Genomic DNA, 15,620 nt, shown 5'->3' with positions numbered 1-15,620 from the left:
TTTAAAACTTAGGTATAAAAACAGATCAGGTGTTCAAATACATAATTTAAAAATTATATTAGCAGATGAGAAAGATAATACATGATGAATAACTTCTTTAAAGACATAAAAGACAGATTTGCAGATTTGGATGTAGGAATACTGAAGAACAAAAAAACTATGAGAGAAGAAAAAACCCAAAGAAATCATTAAAATAGCACATTAATTCTGTATAAGTTGAAAAGACTGATCTGGAAGACAGTATATATGGAGACAGTATAAGGATTATAGATTTTTTTTTTTTAGATTTGTTTTTTTTTTTTTTGCAAGGCAAATGGGGTTAAGTGGATTGCCCAAGGCCACACAGCTAGGTAATTATTAAGTGTCTGAGGTCAGATTTGAACTCAGGTACTCCTGACTCCAGGGCCAGTGCTCTAACCACTGCGCAACCTAGCCACCCCAGAATTATAGATTTCTAAGAAGATCTTAAAAATTAAAAACCCTGAATACTATATTGCAGAAAATAGTTCAACAGTTTCCCAGAACTTCTGAATAGAGAAAACAAAGAGAATCCATAAATTGCCTCCAGAAAAAAAAAAAATGCCTTGAACTCTGAGGTGCACAGTGCTTAAACTGAACATTTCAGTGACAACAACAAATTTGTAAAGTTTCAAGGGGAAAATTTTAATTTATGAAAATTCAAATATGGAAGGAAATTTCAACAACATATTCATAATGAAATGGAATGGAACTATAGGTGGTAAGTGTTTTATAATGTTGTTAGTTAACTTTTGATTAACTATATGCCTTTGTTACAAAGTAAGAGTATTACAATGAGATTTGGTAGAAAGTTCAGAGTTGTAGTGGAAAATATTTTAGTATTTAACAAATGGGCTTGAACAATAAAAATAACTCTAAAAATAAAAGGAAATAACTTTTTTACCTTGAGTCAATGTGAAAAAAAAATCTGATACACTACTGGACTGACTATCAAAAGAAAAAGCAACAGGTACTGAGAAAATAAGACTCAAATAAAAATTTTGAATATAATTGGGTACATGAGACATTGTCCCTGAGGCTTCAAAAAACTACTTTCTGCTACCTTAGTACACTAAATTGTTCAGGGATTGAAAAGGTCCCTGAATGCTGAGAAGTTATAAATAAGAATTTTAGAGGGTAATTGATATCTTATTTGAAGGTGAGGAAGGTAAGTTATGTATAATCAGAACCATTTTCAAAGATCATTTATTTCATAGTAGTGACAAAATTTTATTTTTTATGGAAATTATCTCTTCGCAGAGACTTCAAATTTTTATAATAAATTCTCTAGATTTATCTGAGATGATGGGAAGAAATATTATCCTTTAGCAATTATTTCCTAGTAATATTGTATCTAAAAAAATACTGCAATTCCATGGACTTTAGAAATTTGGTTATTTCTAGCCTCAGTCTTATTTCTTGCTTACTATAGTCTCGTGAGTTCATAGGCCTTGTACTAATTGGTATGGCTATACCATCTAACAGTATTACCCTCGGTAAAAGTCTTCTCCTATTCCAGCTCCTCAAGCAAAGCAGCTGTGATCACAAATAGGAGATTTAAGTTCTTCCTTAAAATGTAGCTCCTGATCTCTGATGACTTTGGAATCTCTCAAGGTAAGAAAAATATGCTCTCTTCATACTAAAAAATAACCAATATTAATCTGTAAACATGTTTATCAAAATATGTATCTACAATATTAATCTGACTGTTCACCACTGAGGTTAGGGGGCTGGGAATCGAGGATAGAAGGAAATTTTGTAACTTGAAAGTATGCTTGTACAAATGGATGAAAATAAATTAATTAATTAAGAAAAAAGCAAACTAAGGTCAGAATATATTACAGAGCATCTCAATTATCATTAATCCATCTGTTCTTTTCTCTCAGTGTGGGTGACTGAATAGTAACAGGGAATAAATACAATTTGCTCATAGAAGCAACTTTTCAGTACAATGGATCAACAACTTAGAAATCTTAATTAATCATGCATTCAGAAAGGAGAATTTTCATCTGTCCTTTGGATCAGTTAATAAAATATATTTCTCAGATGGAAGTGATCTTTCTCTTGTTTTATGTCTTATTTGGGTACTATAATTTTACATCTTGGAGTTATCTCAAAAATTATCTTGTTCAAGCCCTTCATTTTACAGATATGGAAACTGTTCAAAAAACAGTGAAATGACTTGTTTAAGTCAGTTGGTGTCATCATTTAACATAATGGGGGTGAGGCTATATGACAGTAAACAGAAAATAATTACAGTACAAAATGAAGGATTTAGAGGTAGCTAGATATGCTGAATGCTCATTAATTCAATTAATACAACCATTATATGGCAAACAAGATTAGAATTGGAAGAGAGTTACAAGAATAAGGTAGGTTTTCTGACTCTGGTTCTGAACTCTCTCCACTACAACACTTTGCTATCTTACTTTTATTAGTCTATGAACTCAGTGAGGGCAAGAGTCATGGCTTATTCATTTTTGTATTTCCCACTCTTCTTAATATTTATATCTTACATTCTGGTAAACCCTGAATAAAAGCCCTGAATAAGAGTCATTGTTGAATGACTAAACTAATGAATGAACAGCAACCAAGGATTCCTTTTGGAGTACAGGATCTTTAAATTCTTCCTGAGGACCTAAATATAGGACTTTCCTTTACCACTTATTACACATCCATAGGTAGGTCATTTGTCTTCCCTAACTCATAAGAGTTAGCTCTTTATAAACGGTGACACCCCATATAAATGTGAGCTATGTAAATTATGAATGGGCTCAGTCCACTAAAGGGCAATATATGGTGAGATGAATTTGGGCACAAGGCTCAACCACCTCAGAATAGAGGAGAAACTTTCTATTAAATAGTCACAGATTGTACCTCCAGCTATGGCCTGCCATCTTGAAAATATGCAAAAATGATCCCAAGAGAAATAAAATTTAAAGGAAACCTGATTTTCATTATTTAGAAAAGTCAATAAGCATTTATCAAGTGCCCACTCTCAACCAGGCATTTTTTAAATATAAAAGATATAAAGAAGAGAAAAGACAATCTCTCCTCTTAAGTTACTCATAGTCTAATGGAGGAGATAACATGCAAACAACTATGTCCAAACAAGATATATGTGTACTATATTGGAAATAATCAATAAAGGGAAGGCACTAGAATTAAGGGAGGATCATGAAATGCTTTCCGTAGAAGATAAGATTTTACCTGAGGCTTGAGGGAAGCTAGGGAAACCAAAAGGTAGAGATAAAGAGGCATGAGAGATAGGAAATGAAAATTTGGGAGTCTGTTTGTTTGGAAGTCTTAATGTCTTAATTAAGAATCAGCAATGATACCAGAATAATTGAATTGTAAACTATGGGAGAGATTGGTATAAAGTGTAAAAAGACAGGAAAGGCATATACTGTGGATGGGCATGTAGAGGAGGAATGTGTAGTAAGAGTAGTTACAAATTATAAAGAGCTTTGAATGCTAAAACACAGAATTTTATATTTGCTTTTCAAGATGGCATTAATAGGCTAAGGGCTGTGTTTCAAAGTCCACTGTTTTGAGAATCAGACTACCTAAGTTCTATTTCTGACTCATATCTATTTCTGGTGTAATGTTGGGAAGGTCATTTAATCTTGTGTCTGAGTTTAATGAGCTATAAAATAGAGACTGCAATTGTACTAGGTTGTGAAAGTACTTTAGAAATCATTTAACTTCACTGGACCTAGGTTTCCTCATCTATAAAAAGATTGCATTCCTCATCTTCTTACCTCACAAAGATCTTGTAAGGAATATACTTGCTAAAGTGCTATATAAATGAACTATTTTAGAAAGATAAGAGTGACTACATTTATTACAAGATATCATAAGAATTTAATTCAAAGACAATCTTTCTCAGCAAATAAGAAGAAAAGCACAGGTTAAGTGTTTTGGAGACATAAAAATTCCCACAAAATCAATGGGAAAAAAATCTAAATGTTCAAACCAAAAATTAAAAATGTCACCCACAAAAACTGTCAACTGATTAGACACTAATTGCTTCTTCTCAATATCTAAAAATATGTGGGAAATGAAAATGCACTTCTGTTCAAATATTTTTCAATTCTTTCTACTTTTTCAAAAGATATTAACTGACCTCTCTTTTTCTACTTAAATATTTACATAGGGTGTAATGGTTAAGTTAAACATTTAAACAAACTTCTTTCCAAGTGCTTGTTAAAACTAAGAAAATCAAGTCAGCATTTACAAGCTCATTCATTACCAAAGTTAGAAGGGACCTTAAAGACTTGAAGATGCTAAACTCTAAACAGTGTGATTTCTAGGGAGCCATAGTAAAGAATGCTACCCATCTGTAGGAAGACAGGCAATGATCTAAATATAAAGCACAGATTTTGGGGGGGGTACAAACACTGTGAGAATTTGTCTGACTGTTTCTGAGTTAAAAAGTCTTGTTTTTCTTATTCTTTCCAGATTTTTTAGTGTAAGAAATAGGAGGAAGAAAAGCAATTACTTGAAAAAATAGAACTGGGCATTTCATTTTTTGAAATAGAATGAAATGGTTAAAGTGGAATGAAAAGAATTTATCAAGAATGAACAACTAGTGAATGGTGGGGCTGAGACTAACTATAAAAATTCCTTAAATTAGAAAGAAAGCTATTACATAGTGCTTCTTTTCTCCTTCCTTCTCTTCATCCCTCTAAGAAGAGACCCAAGTGAGTTCCTCCCCTAACCAGCCATCAGTGAGTGATATATTTTCAAGTCTTGGCTACCCATTGACCCATAGTCCCCAAAAAGATATGGTGCTCCAAAATTTAAGGACTTACCTGTTTTCCAATGATTTTTCCTTAAAAATGAATTTAATGGCATCTTTCTTGATATTTGTCCCAAGGTGTATCATATAGTGATTACTTTACCAATTATAGTTCTTTTCAATAAAATAATGTTGGAATTGATGAAGATCGGAAGGGCCAATCAATTAACTTAATTATTTGCTCCTTTTTTCTCATTGCAGAAATAATGCTCATTTTCCTAGAAAGCTAGAATTGTGTCAATGATTTTTCAGCACTCACATGACTGGAGCTGTCAAATAATATTTATGATGAGGCTTTGAAATTGAAGGATTCTACTCCTGGATTATCTGCATCTGTAGCAGAAAGGGATGTACACTATCATAGGTGCCTGGTATATCAAGACTTTCTAAATCAGATTAGAAAATCTTAACCAAAAAAGAAAAAAAAAATCTTTTCTCCTCCTAGCAGCTGCCCCATCCAATGCCTAAGCAGCTAAACTATGAGAATGAGTGAAGATACTCATTTTTTTCATCTTATTGAATTTTCTATTTGAGTATTTATGTTTTTTGATTTGCCCAGATCCATAGTAGTGGTAGCATTTAGGAGCAGGAGCAGGGAGGTATTAGATCTAGGACAGGAATGACTTTGCATTCATGCATTGTACAACAGAATCCTCACTTCACAGATATGCATTTGGGATGTTCAAAATGAGGAGGCAAAATGCAAACAGATCTAACCCTATTTTGGACACTTTACCCATACCACAAATAGTAAAAGGTATGTGAATAATCTGAGTGTTTCTCAGAATTCTTAATGTTAAAAGTAAAAGATGATTAAGAGAATGAATGGGGCAAATCAGACTGTTGTTCTGGAATTCATTCTGCTGGGACTTTCTAAGCATCACAATGTTGAGATTACTCTCTTTGTGTTGTGCCTGGGGATATATTTGGTCATTCTGCTAGGGAACTCCTCTCTCATTGTATTGAGTATTCTGGATTCCAATCTTCACACCCCCATGTATTTCTTCCTTAGTAATCTCTCCCTCATGGACATCTTTGGTACATCCTCCTTTGTTCCCTTAATGTTGGTCAATTTCCTATCAGTCAGAAAAACCATATCTTTCCCAGGATGTGCCTTGCAAATGTACCTAACTCATGCTTTGGGAACCACAGAATGTGTTTTACTGGCCATGATGGCCTATGACCGCTATGTGGCCATTTGCAATCCCCTAAGATATACAATCATCATGAATATGAGAGTCTGTGTGTATTTGGCAGCCCTGAGTTGGATAGTTGGAAGCATAAATTCATTACTGCAAACAATTCTTGCATTGAGACTTTCCTTCTGTGGTAATAACATCATTGATCATTTCTTTTGTGAAATCTTGGCTGTTCTGAAGTTGGCCTGCGTGGACATTTCCCTCAATGCACTTGTCATGATGATAGCAGTTATGCTGGTCACAATGACTCCAATGCTGCTCATTTTCATCTCATATGTGTTTATCCTTGCCACTATAATAAGAGTCAACTCAGCTGAAGGGAGAAAGAAAGCCTTTTCTACCTGTTCAGCACATTTGACTGTAGTCATCATATTTTATGGCACCATTCTCTTCATGTACTCCAAACCCAAGGCAAAGGACCCAGATTCAGACAAATTGATTGCCTTATTCTATGGTGCAGTGACTTCCATGCTGAATCCCATTATCTACAGTCTGAGGAACAAGGAGGTAAAGGCAGCAGTACAAAAAGTGATACTCTCTAATAGAACATGAATCATGCACCATGGTTTTTTGTTTTATATTTCCATTACAAGAACAGAGGATTCATCATCAGAAATCATTGACATTATAATAAATAATGGTATCCATTCCTCCATCCATGTCCATTACAATCCCATTAGGTTATTTCCCTTGTTGTATGTTTTTCATTAAATAGAATTCTTAGAACCTTTAGAAAGATTCTTTATAATGGATAGTTAACTCATTGTGAATATGAATCTTTAGCATTTTATCTTCAGAACCTAGCATACTAATTGGTACATGAAATTTCTTAATAAATGCTCACTGATTAATTCTTTTCCACCTTTTTCCCCAAAGTCAAATATAGAATATTTATACAATGTTTGAAAGCCTTCCTCATAATATTTTAATATCTTGGGATTATGTAACAATGTACCCTTCAGACTCTCCAACTATTGTTTTTAAAACCTCAAAATATGTCTGATTCCTGTACTTCTACCCATTTTTTTCATTAGGATAAAGTTCCTTACTCCAGAAAATGGAGTAATGGAAAATGATGCTCTATACTCCTTTGCCTTTTCTTCCTTATGTATCACTATATAGTTGTCCTAAAGGGGCTTCCATTACTTGCTGATAGAATGAAAAATCTGTGTTTAAGAAGAAATATTGTTGAATAAAAAGTGTCATTAGTCCGCAGGTTCTCAGACCTAGCTTTGATTTTCCACAAACCTGAGCAAACTAAATATTTGAAGGTGTTAAATTTTTTTTAACCAATTCAGGCCCTAATACGAGTGTGACAAAGCAGGTCAAAAACAGAGTGCCAATAATCAGGTGGCTGTTTAATTAATTACTTTCATTGTAAAGAACCAATTTGCAAATCATGTAATTTCTCCTGATTGGAGATCCTCCCCTTTGCTTAGTTCAGGTAGATATTATATAGATAATCATAAGGGAAGGTGTATCATAAAACACTCAGTTTGGGGACTTCAGTGATCATCCTGGGACAAGACTACCAGTGTAAGACAATACAACTATTACCACAGTCATGACTATCCAAGTAGGACAACATTAATGTCTTGAAATCCTGTGGGAATAGCAAAGTTGATTGTATAGACTTAGGGGTATATATTATTTTTGCTTGGATATAGTATATAGTTCACTAACTCACTTCCTTTAATATAGGCAAGTGCAGGTCAAGGATTAAAGACATACTTGATATGATTTGATAAATTATTCTGCTTGCCAGGACCAGAGTTTCTGATCATGAAAAGGATTTCTATAAACTAAATTATTATTATTAAGTTCATTATTCATATTATATTAATCAATATAAAATCATAATTCTCCTGACAATGATAGAAAAGATTATTTTTCTGCTCTCCAAAATCTATCAGAAAATATTTTAAAAGAGTAACCACTTAGCATTTTTCAATAAGACCACAATTCTCATGTCTTCCTACACCATTGGCCTTTGCAGAGTATGTTTGCCCCAGGAAAATAATTGATCTTTCTATTTTCAAAGCACAGAATTCTCTTGACTGGACTTACTGGATAACCCTTCATGCTAGTAGCACCTTCAAGGAAAGATCATTGCCCCTATATTTGGCAGAGTATGCATGATATAGAAGCACTATTTAAGAATACCAAGAAAATAACTGGCTATACAAATACATATAACAAAGTGAAATTAGATTTATGCACAATAGTAAAGTCTCAAGTTAATATGAATATGACTTTAAATGTATTTTCAAAGAACACGACTGTCAACCACAAAAACTTAAATACCTTAGTATTGCTAGGCAATGTGATATATTTTATAAAGAGATATAACACAAAACCCACACTCAAAGAACTTGATTCAGTGCATAGAGTACACTATAAGAACTGGATAGGAATAAAAAGAGAAAATGAGAAAGAGAGAGAGAGAGAGACAAGGGGAAAATAGGAAGGTGGGAAATACACAGTTAATAACCACAATTGTGAATTTGAATGGAATTGTAGCTACTAGCTACTTGAGTTTGATTCTGCCTATGAGGAATGATTATTCAGACTCAGGAAAGCAAGGGTGAAAATAAAACAAAAATGTATTAAAAGAAGTTACAACACATAGGAAGGGATAGGTAGAGAGAGAGAGAGGAAGAGAGGGAAAGACAAAGGAAGAACCAAGCAGTGTTGGCTGGGCAGGAGGTCAGATAAGACTGTGGCCCTGATTGGGAGTCCAACCCAGGTTTTTATGTTTTGCCTCTCATCACTTACTGGATCTGGAATTGGTAGAAGGTAAAGCCTAAGGAGATCAAGATGCAAATTTTACATCAAGAATGAGGATTTCCACCCAATTGGACATGATTAGCAGCCTTTAAGATTACAAATTTTGTTTCTGTTACAATCATAATTCTTTGTAATTTTTCCATGGTAGTCAATTTACATCTCAAGAGTAGGTGGTAGTCAATTTACATTTCATTTGGAGATGAACACATTACAGTATGTACTTCATTGAGGCAGGGTCCAGAAAATAATTGGCTGGCAAAGCTGGTTGGCATCCTGCAAAGGCTGGTCTTGGAGATATAAAGCTAGAGAAATAAAACTAGTAGGAAGACATTTATCAAGCAAAACCAAGAGATATTGTAACAGAGAAGGTTATTTAACAGAGGTCCGATAATTAGGGAAAAAACTAGAAGGTCTATAAGGGTCAAGAATTATATTTTATGATACCAACTCAGTATCAAAATACCTTTTATAAGAACATGGGTTCCCTTCTGACCAAGATGGCGGAAAGAAGCCAGGCCCTGTGCTAAGGTCTCCTGATCTTCCCACATATATAATATGAAACACACTCTTAATAGAAATCCGATCAACAAAACCCAGAATGAGAAGCTAGGAGAACACCTACCTCAAGGTCTGTATTTGGGGATCATGGGTGAGTTGGGCACAGAGAGCCAGCCAGGGAGGGGTGAGAGCTGGAGTAAACTATGATCAGCTCCAGTGACTTTCACTGTGGTAACCATTCCAAGAAACAACTAGAGAGTGGAAGCCTGGAAATGGGACTGTTAGTCTGGTGCTTACCTGAAGGGCTGAAGGGTGAGTTCCAGTCTCTATCACCCCCTACTGACCAGGTGGGGTTATTAAACTCAGTGAGCAAAGCCTCTAGCACCCCCTACTGTGCAGCCCACGTGGAGTTACTAAACCCAGTGAGTAAAGTCTCTGGGGACCCAACACCAAATCTGTGTGAGCCAGTCCCTTCCCCAACACAAGATCTTTGAAAAATAAGAAAAAGCCAGCAAAAATAGAAAAACTCCTAGAAGGATAAGGCCCTAACTCAGAGAGACATAGAACCTCTGAGGAGATTATGATTTCACCTTCAGCACAGAAAGACTTCCTTGAAGAAATCAGGAAGGAGTTTAAAAATCAATTGGAAAATTTGGGAAAAAAAGCCAAGAGAAGATTAACACCTTGCAACAAGAAAACAAATCCTTGGAAAATACAATTGGACACATGCAAAAACAGAATAATTCTCTCAAAAGCTCAATTGGTCAAATGGAAAATTCTTACAAAAACAGAACTGACAAATTGGAAAAGGAGTTGAAAAAAGTAAATGAAGAAAATTCTTCTCTAAAAAGAGAATTTATATGGAAACCAATGACTTCATGAGATAACAAGAATCTGTTAAACAAAACCAAAAAACTGAAAAAAAAGAAGAAAATGTAAAATGCCTCATCAGCAAAACCACTGTCCTCAAGAATAGATCCAGGAGAAATAACCTAAGAATTATTGGTCTTCCTGAAAACATTGAAGAGAAAAAAAAAGCATGGACTCAATATTACAGGATTTAGTAATAGAAAACTGCCCTGATATCATGGAACAAGAGGGCAAAATAGTTATTGAAAGAACACATAAATCCCCTCTGGAAAGGGATCCCAAAATGAAAACACCAAGGAATATTGTGACTAAATTCCAGAACCATCAGAAAAAAGAGAAAATCCAGGGGCAGCTAGGTGGTGCAGTGGGTAGAGTACCAGCCCTGGAGTCAGGAGTACCTGAGTTCAAATCTGGCCTCAGACACTTAATAATTCCCTAGCTGTGTGGCCCTGGGCAAGCCACAACCCCATTTGCCTTGCAAAAACGAGAGAGAGAGAGAGAGAGAGAGAGAGAGAGAGAGAGAGAGAGAGAGAAAATGCTGCAAGCATCCAGAAAGAAACAATTTAGATATCAAGGAGCCACACACAGTAAGGATTACACAGGAACTGGCAGCATTAACATTAAAGGATCAAAAGTCCTAGAATGCAATATTCCAAAAAGCAAGGGAGCTTAGAATGTAGCCAAGAATTCATTATCTGTCAAAAACTGAGCCTTCTCTTCCAGGGCAAAAGATAGACATTTAATGAGATATGAGACTTCCAAATTTTCCTGATGAAAAGATTAGAGCTTAATAGAAAATTTGGAATTCAAACAGGAGAATCAAGAGAAATATGAAAAGGTTAAAAAAAAAGGGAGGGTAAAAAAAGGGGGAAGACCTGCTATCCAATAAGATGAAACTGGCTATATCCATATCTTGGAGAAAGATTCTAATAACTCTCAAAAACTGTAATTCTATTAGAGAGAATATACTTAGCCAAAAGTGATGGACACTCTATGTTACTCTATGACATTCTGTGACTCAGATAGAAGGATTTAAAAACAATACCTCCTTAAAAAGGAAGACAGTAAAGAGATGGGAGGATGTAGGAGACTGAATGAGGTAAATCTCATTACTTTAAGATGAAGAAAGGACTTATTCCAATAGAGGGAAATAAGGGAGGAGATGAGAACTGACTGAATCTTACTCTCATCAGATTGGCTTAAAATTAACATATATACACTCAGTTAAGCAACTTATCTTGCCTTTAAAGTGGTAAAAAGGGAAAAGGGGAGGGGGAGAAAGGGGGAACCAACAGAAGAAATAGAAAGTAGAAGGTGCAAAGGGAAAAGGGAAAAAAAGGAGAGGGGGGGGCCTGGATAAAGGAAGGCAAACCAAAGGTGGTGGTATTCAGGAAAAAAAATACCAGGGAATATAGATAAAGGGGAAAAAGGGGGAAATCCAAACAGAGGGAAGATAACATGGAGGGCAATCAAAAGTTAGTAATTATAACTTTGAATGTGAAAGGAATGAACTCCCTCATAAAACTGAAGCAAATAGTAGAGTGGATAAAAACCAGAATTCTACAATATGTTGCTTACAAGAAACTCTTTTGAAGCAGAGAAATACATATAGATTAAACATAAAAGATTGGAACAAAATATATGTTGCTTCAGCTGAAGAGAAAAAAGCAGGGGTAGCAATCCTTATCTCAGACAAAGAAGCTGCAAAATATAGAGTGTTAAAAGAGATAAGGAAGGAAACTATATCCTCCTATAAGGTACCATAGATAATAAAGTAAATTCAATACTAAATATGTATGCACTCAATGGTATAGCATCCAAATTCTTAGAGGAGAAATTGAAAGAGTTATAGGAAGACATAGACAGCAAAACTACTAGTGGGACACCTCAACCTCCCACTCTCAGATTTAGATAAATCTAACCATAAAAAAACAAGAAGGAAGTTAAGGAAGTAAGCAGATTGTTAGAAAACCTAGAAATTGAATGGGGATAGAAAAGAATATACTTTCTTTTCTGCAGTACATGGCACTTACACAAAAATTGACCATGTACTAGGACATAAAAACCTAATATTCAATTGCAGAAAGGGATGAATAGTGAATACATCTTCCCCAGATCATAATGCAATAAAAATCACATGTAATATTGGTCCAGGGAAATACAGACCCAAAACTAATTGGAAACTAAATAACCTCATTTTAAAGAATGAGTGGATCAAACAACAAATTATAGAAAGAATTAATTATTTTATCCTAGATAATGACAATAATGAAACCTATGGGATACAATCAAGGTGGCTGTCAGGGGATATAATATATCTTTAAATGCTTTTATAAATAAAATAGAGAAAAAGAAAATCAATAAACTAAAATATGTAACTAAAAAGTTAGAAAAAGAACAAATTAAAAAACCCCAGTTACATACCAAATTGGAAATTCTAAAAATTAAAGGAGAAATTAATAAAACTGAAAGCAAGAAAACTATTGAACTAATAAATAAAACCAAGAGCTGGTTTTATGAAAATACTAATAAAATTGATAAATATCTACTCAATTTGATTTAAAAAAGAAAAAAGAAAACCAAATTGCTAGTATCACAAATGAAAACGGTGAACTCACCACAAAATGAGGAGGAAATTAAAGTAATAACTCAGAATTATTTTGCCCAACTCTATGCCAATAAATTTGATAATCTAATTTAAATGGATGAATATTTACAAAAATATAATTTGCCCAGGTTAAATTAAGAGGAAATTAAATATCTAAATAACCCTATCTCAGAAAAAAGAAATTCAACAAGCCAATATTGAACTTCCCTAAGAAAAAAATCTCCAGGGCCAAATATATTAACAAGTGAATTCTATCAAACATTTACAGAATAACTGGTTCAAATTCTATATAAATTCTTTGGAAAAATAAGTGAAGACAGGACTCTGCCTAAATCTTTCTACGATACCAATATGATGCTGATACCTAAACCAGGAAGAGTTAAAAGAGAAAGAAAATTATAGACCTATCTTCTTTATGAAAATAGATGCAAAACTCTTAAATAAAATCTTAGCACAATGACTACAAGTTATCACTAGGATAATACATTATGACCAAGTAGGCTTTATCCCAGAAATGCAGGGTTGGTTCAATATTAGGAAAACTGTCAGTATAATTAATTATATCAATAACAAACCTATCAGAAATCATATGATTATATCAATAAATGCTGAAAAACTTTTGACAAAATACAGCACCCATTCCTACTAAAAACACAGAGAGTTGTAGGAATAAATGAATTGTTCCTTAGAATAATAAGAAGTATCTATCTGAAATCATCAACAAGCATTATATGCAACAGGGATAGGCTTGAGGCATTCCCAATAAAATCAGGGGTGAAACAAGGACGTCCATTATCACCACTACTATTCAATGTCCTATTAGAAATGTTAGCCTCAGCAATAAGAGATGAAAAAGAAATTAAACAAATTAGAATTAGGAAGGAACAGACAAAACTCTCACTCTTTGCAGATGATATGATAGTATATCTAGAGAATCCCAAAAAATCATCTAAAAAACTACTAGAAATAATTAGCAACTTTAGCAAGGTCACAAGATATAAAATAAACTCTCATAAATCCTAAACATTTCTATATATGCCTAGCAATATGCAGATGAAAGAGCTGTAAAGAGTAACTTCAGACAATATAAAACAACTGGGAGTCTACTGGCCAAGACAGACTCAGAAACTTTTTGAAAACAATTGCAAAAACACTTCTCACACATATAAAATCAGTTTTAAATAACTGGGCAAATATCAACTGCCCATGGATAAGCTGAGCAAATATAATAAAAATGAAAATTCTACCAAAATAAAATTACCTGTTTAGTGCCCTACCAATAAGAATTCGAAAAAATTACTTTGAGTTAGAAAAAATTATAAGTAAATTCATATGGAGAAATAAAAAGTCAAGAATCTCCAAGGATTTGATGAAAAAAAGTGCAAAAGAAGGTGGCTTAGCCCTATCAGATCTAAAATTATATTATAAAACATCAATTATCAAAATTGTCTGGTATTGGCTAAGAAATAGAGTGGTGGATCAGTGGAATAGACTAGGTGTAATAGCAGAAAATGATTATAGTAATCTGCTGTTTGATAAACCCAAAGAGTCCAGCTATTGGGATAAAAACTCTCTCTTTGATTAAAAACTGTTGGGAAAATTGGAAGTTAGTATGGAAGAAACTTAGATTAGACCAACACCTCACACCCTATATTAAGATAAGATCCAAATGTATACAGGATTTAAACATAAATAGTAATATTATAAGCAAACTGGAAGATCAAGGAGTAGTTTACCTGTCAGATCTATGGGAAGAGAAGTAGTTTATGACCAAGGAAAAGATGGAGAAGAGCACTAAAAACAAACTAGATAATTTTGATTACGTTAAATTACAATGCTTTTCCACAGACAAAACAACTGTAATCAAGATCAAAAGAAATGTAGTAAATTGGGAAACAAGATTTTACAACTAGTATTTCTGACAAAGGACTCATTTCTAAAATATACAGAGAACTGAGTCAAAATTTCAAAAAAAAAAAGCCATTCCCCAATTGACAAATGGTCAAAGAATATGCAATGGCAATTTACAGATGAGGAAATCAAAGTGATCCATAGTCATATGAAAAATTGCTTTACATCATTACTTATTAGAGAAATGTAAATTAAAGCATCTCTGAGGTACCACCTCACTCCTCTCAGACTGGTCAATAGGACAAAAAAGGACTATAATCAATGTTGGAAGGAATGTGGGAAATCTGATACACTAACACATTGTTGGTGGAACTGTGAACTCACTCAACTTTCCTGGAGCAATTTGGAATTATACCCAAAAGGAACAAAAATGTGCTTACCCTTTGATCTGGCAATATCACTACGTGGTCTATACCCTGAAGAGCTTATGATAAAGGATAAAAACATCACTTGCAGAAAAATATTCATAGCAACTCTGTGGTGGCAAAGAATTGGAAATTGAGTGAATGTCTATCAATTGGGGAATGGCTTAATAAATTATGGTATAGGTATGTGATGTAACAGTATTGTTCTATTAGAAACCAGAAGGAATGGGAATTCAGGGAAGCCTGAAAGGATTTGCATGAACTGATTTTGAGCAAGATGAGCAAAACCAGAAGAACACTGTACACCCTAACAGCAACATGGGAGTGATGATCATTCATAATCGACTTGCTCATACCAACAGGGCACTAATCAGGCACAGTTTGAGGGTATCTGTGATGGAGAATGCCATCTGTATCCTGAGAAAGAATTGTGACATTTACCTTTAATTTTTTTAAATGTTATCATATTGTGTAATTCTGCTATATATCATACTTTATGTTTCTTCCTTAAGGATGTGATTCCTCTCTCAACACATTTAACTTTGATCAATATATACCATGGA

General features: G+C 34.0%; 1 protein-coding gene across 1 annotated transcript; it reads left to right on the top strand.

Annotated features, from left to right (window-relative positions):
* The first annotated feature begins 5,640 nt into the window (after window positions 1-5,640).
* On the top strand, window positions 5,641-6,570 carry LOC141494764 (olfactory receptor 13C7-like). The gene has a single exon (XM_074195959.1). The coding sequence runs from the start codon at window positions 5,641-5,643 to the stop codon at window positions 6,568-6,570; it is 930 nt and encodes a 309-aa protein (XP_074052060.1).
* The last annotated feature ends 9,050 nt before the right edge of the window (window positions 6,571-15,620 follow it).

Source organism: Macrotis lagotis, chromosome 8, assembly GCF_037893015.1.
Source record: "Macrotis lagotis isolate mMagLag1 chromosome 8, bilby.v1.9.chrom.fasta, whole genome shotgun sequence".
Classification (NCBI taxonomy): domain Eukaryota; kingdom Metazoa; phylum Chordata; class Mammalia; order Peramelemorphia; family Peramelidae; genus Macrotis; species Macrotis lagotis.
This window is presented reverse-complemented; position numbering and strand designations above follow the sequence as displayed.

Coding starts and splice junctions, on each gene's coding strand:
- LOC141494764 (XM_074195959.1), top strand. CDS start 5,641: ATGAATGGGGCAAATCAGACTGTTGTTCTGGAATTCATTCTGCTGGGA.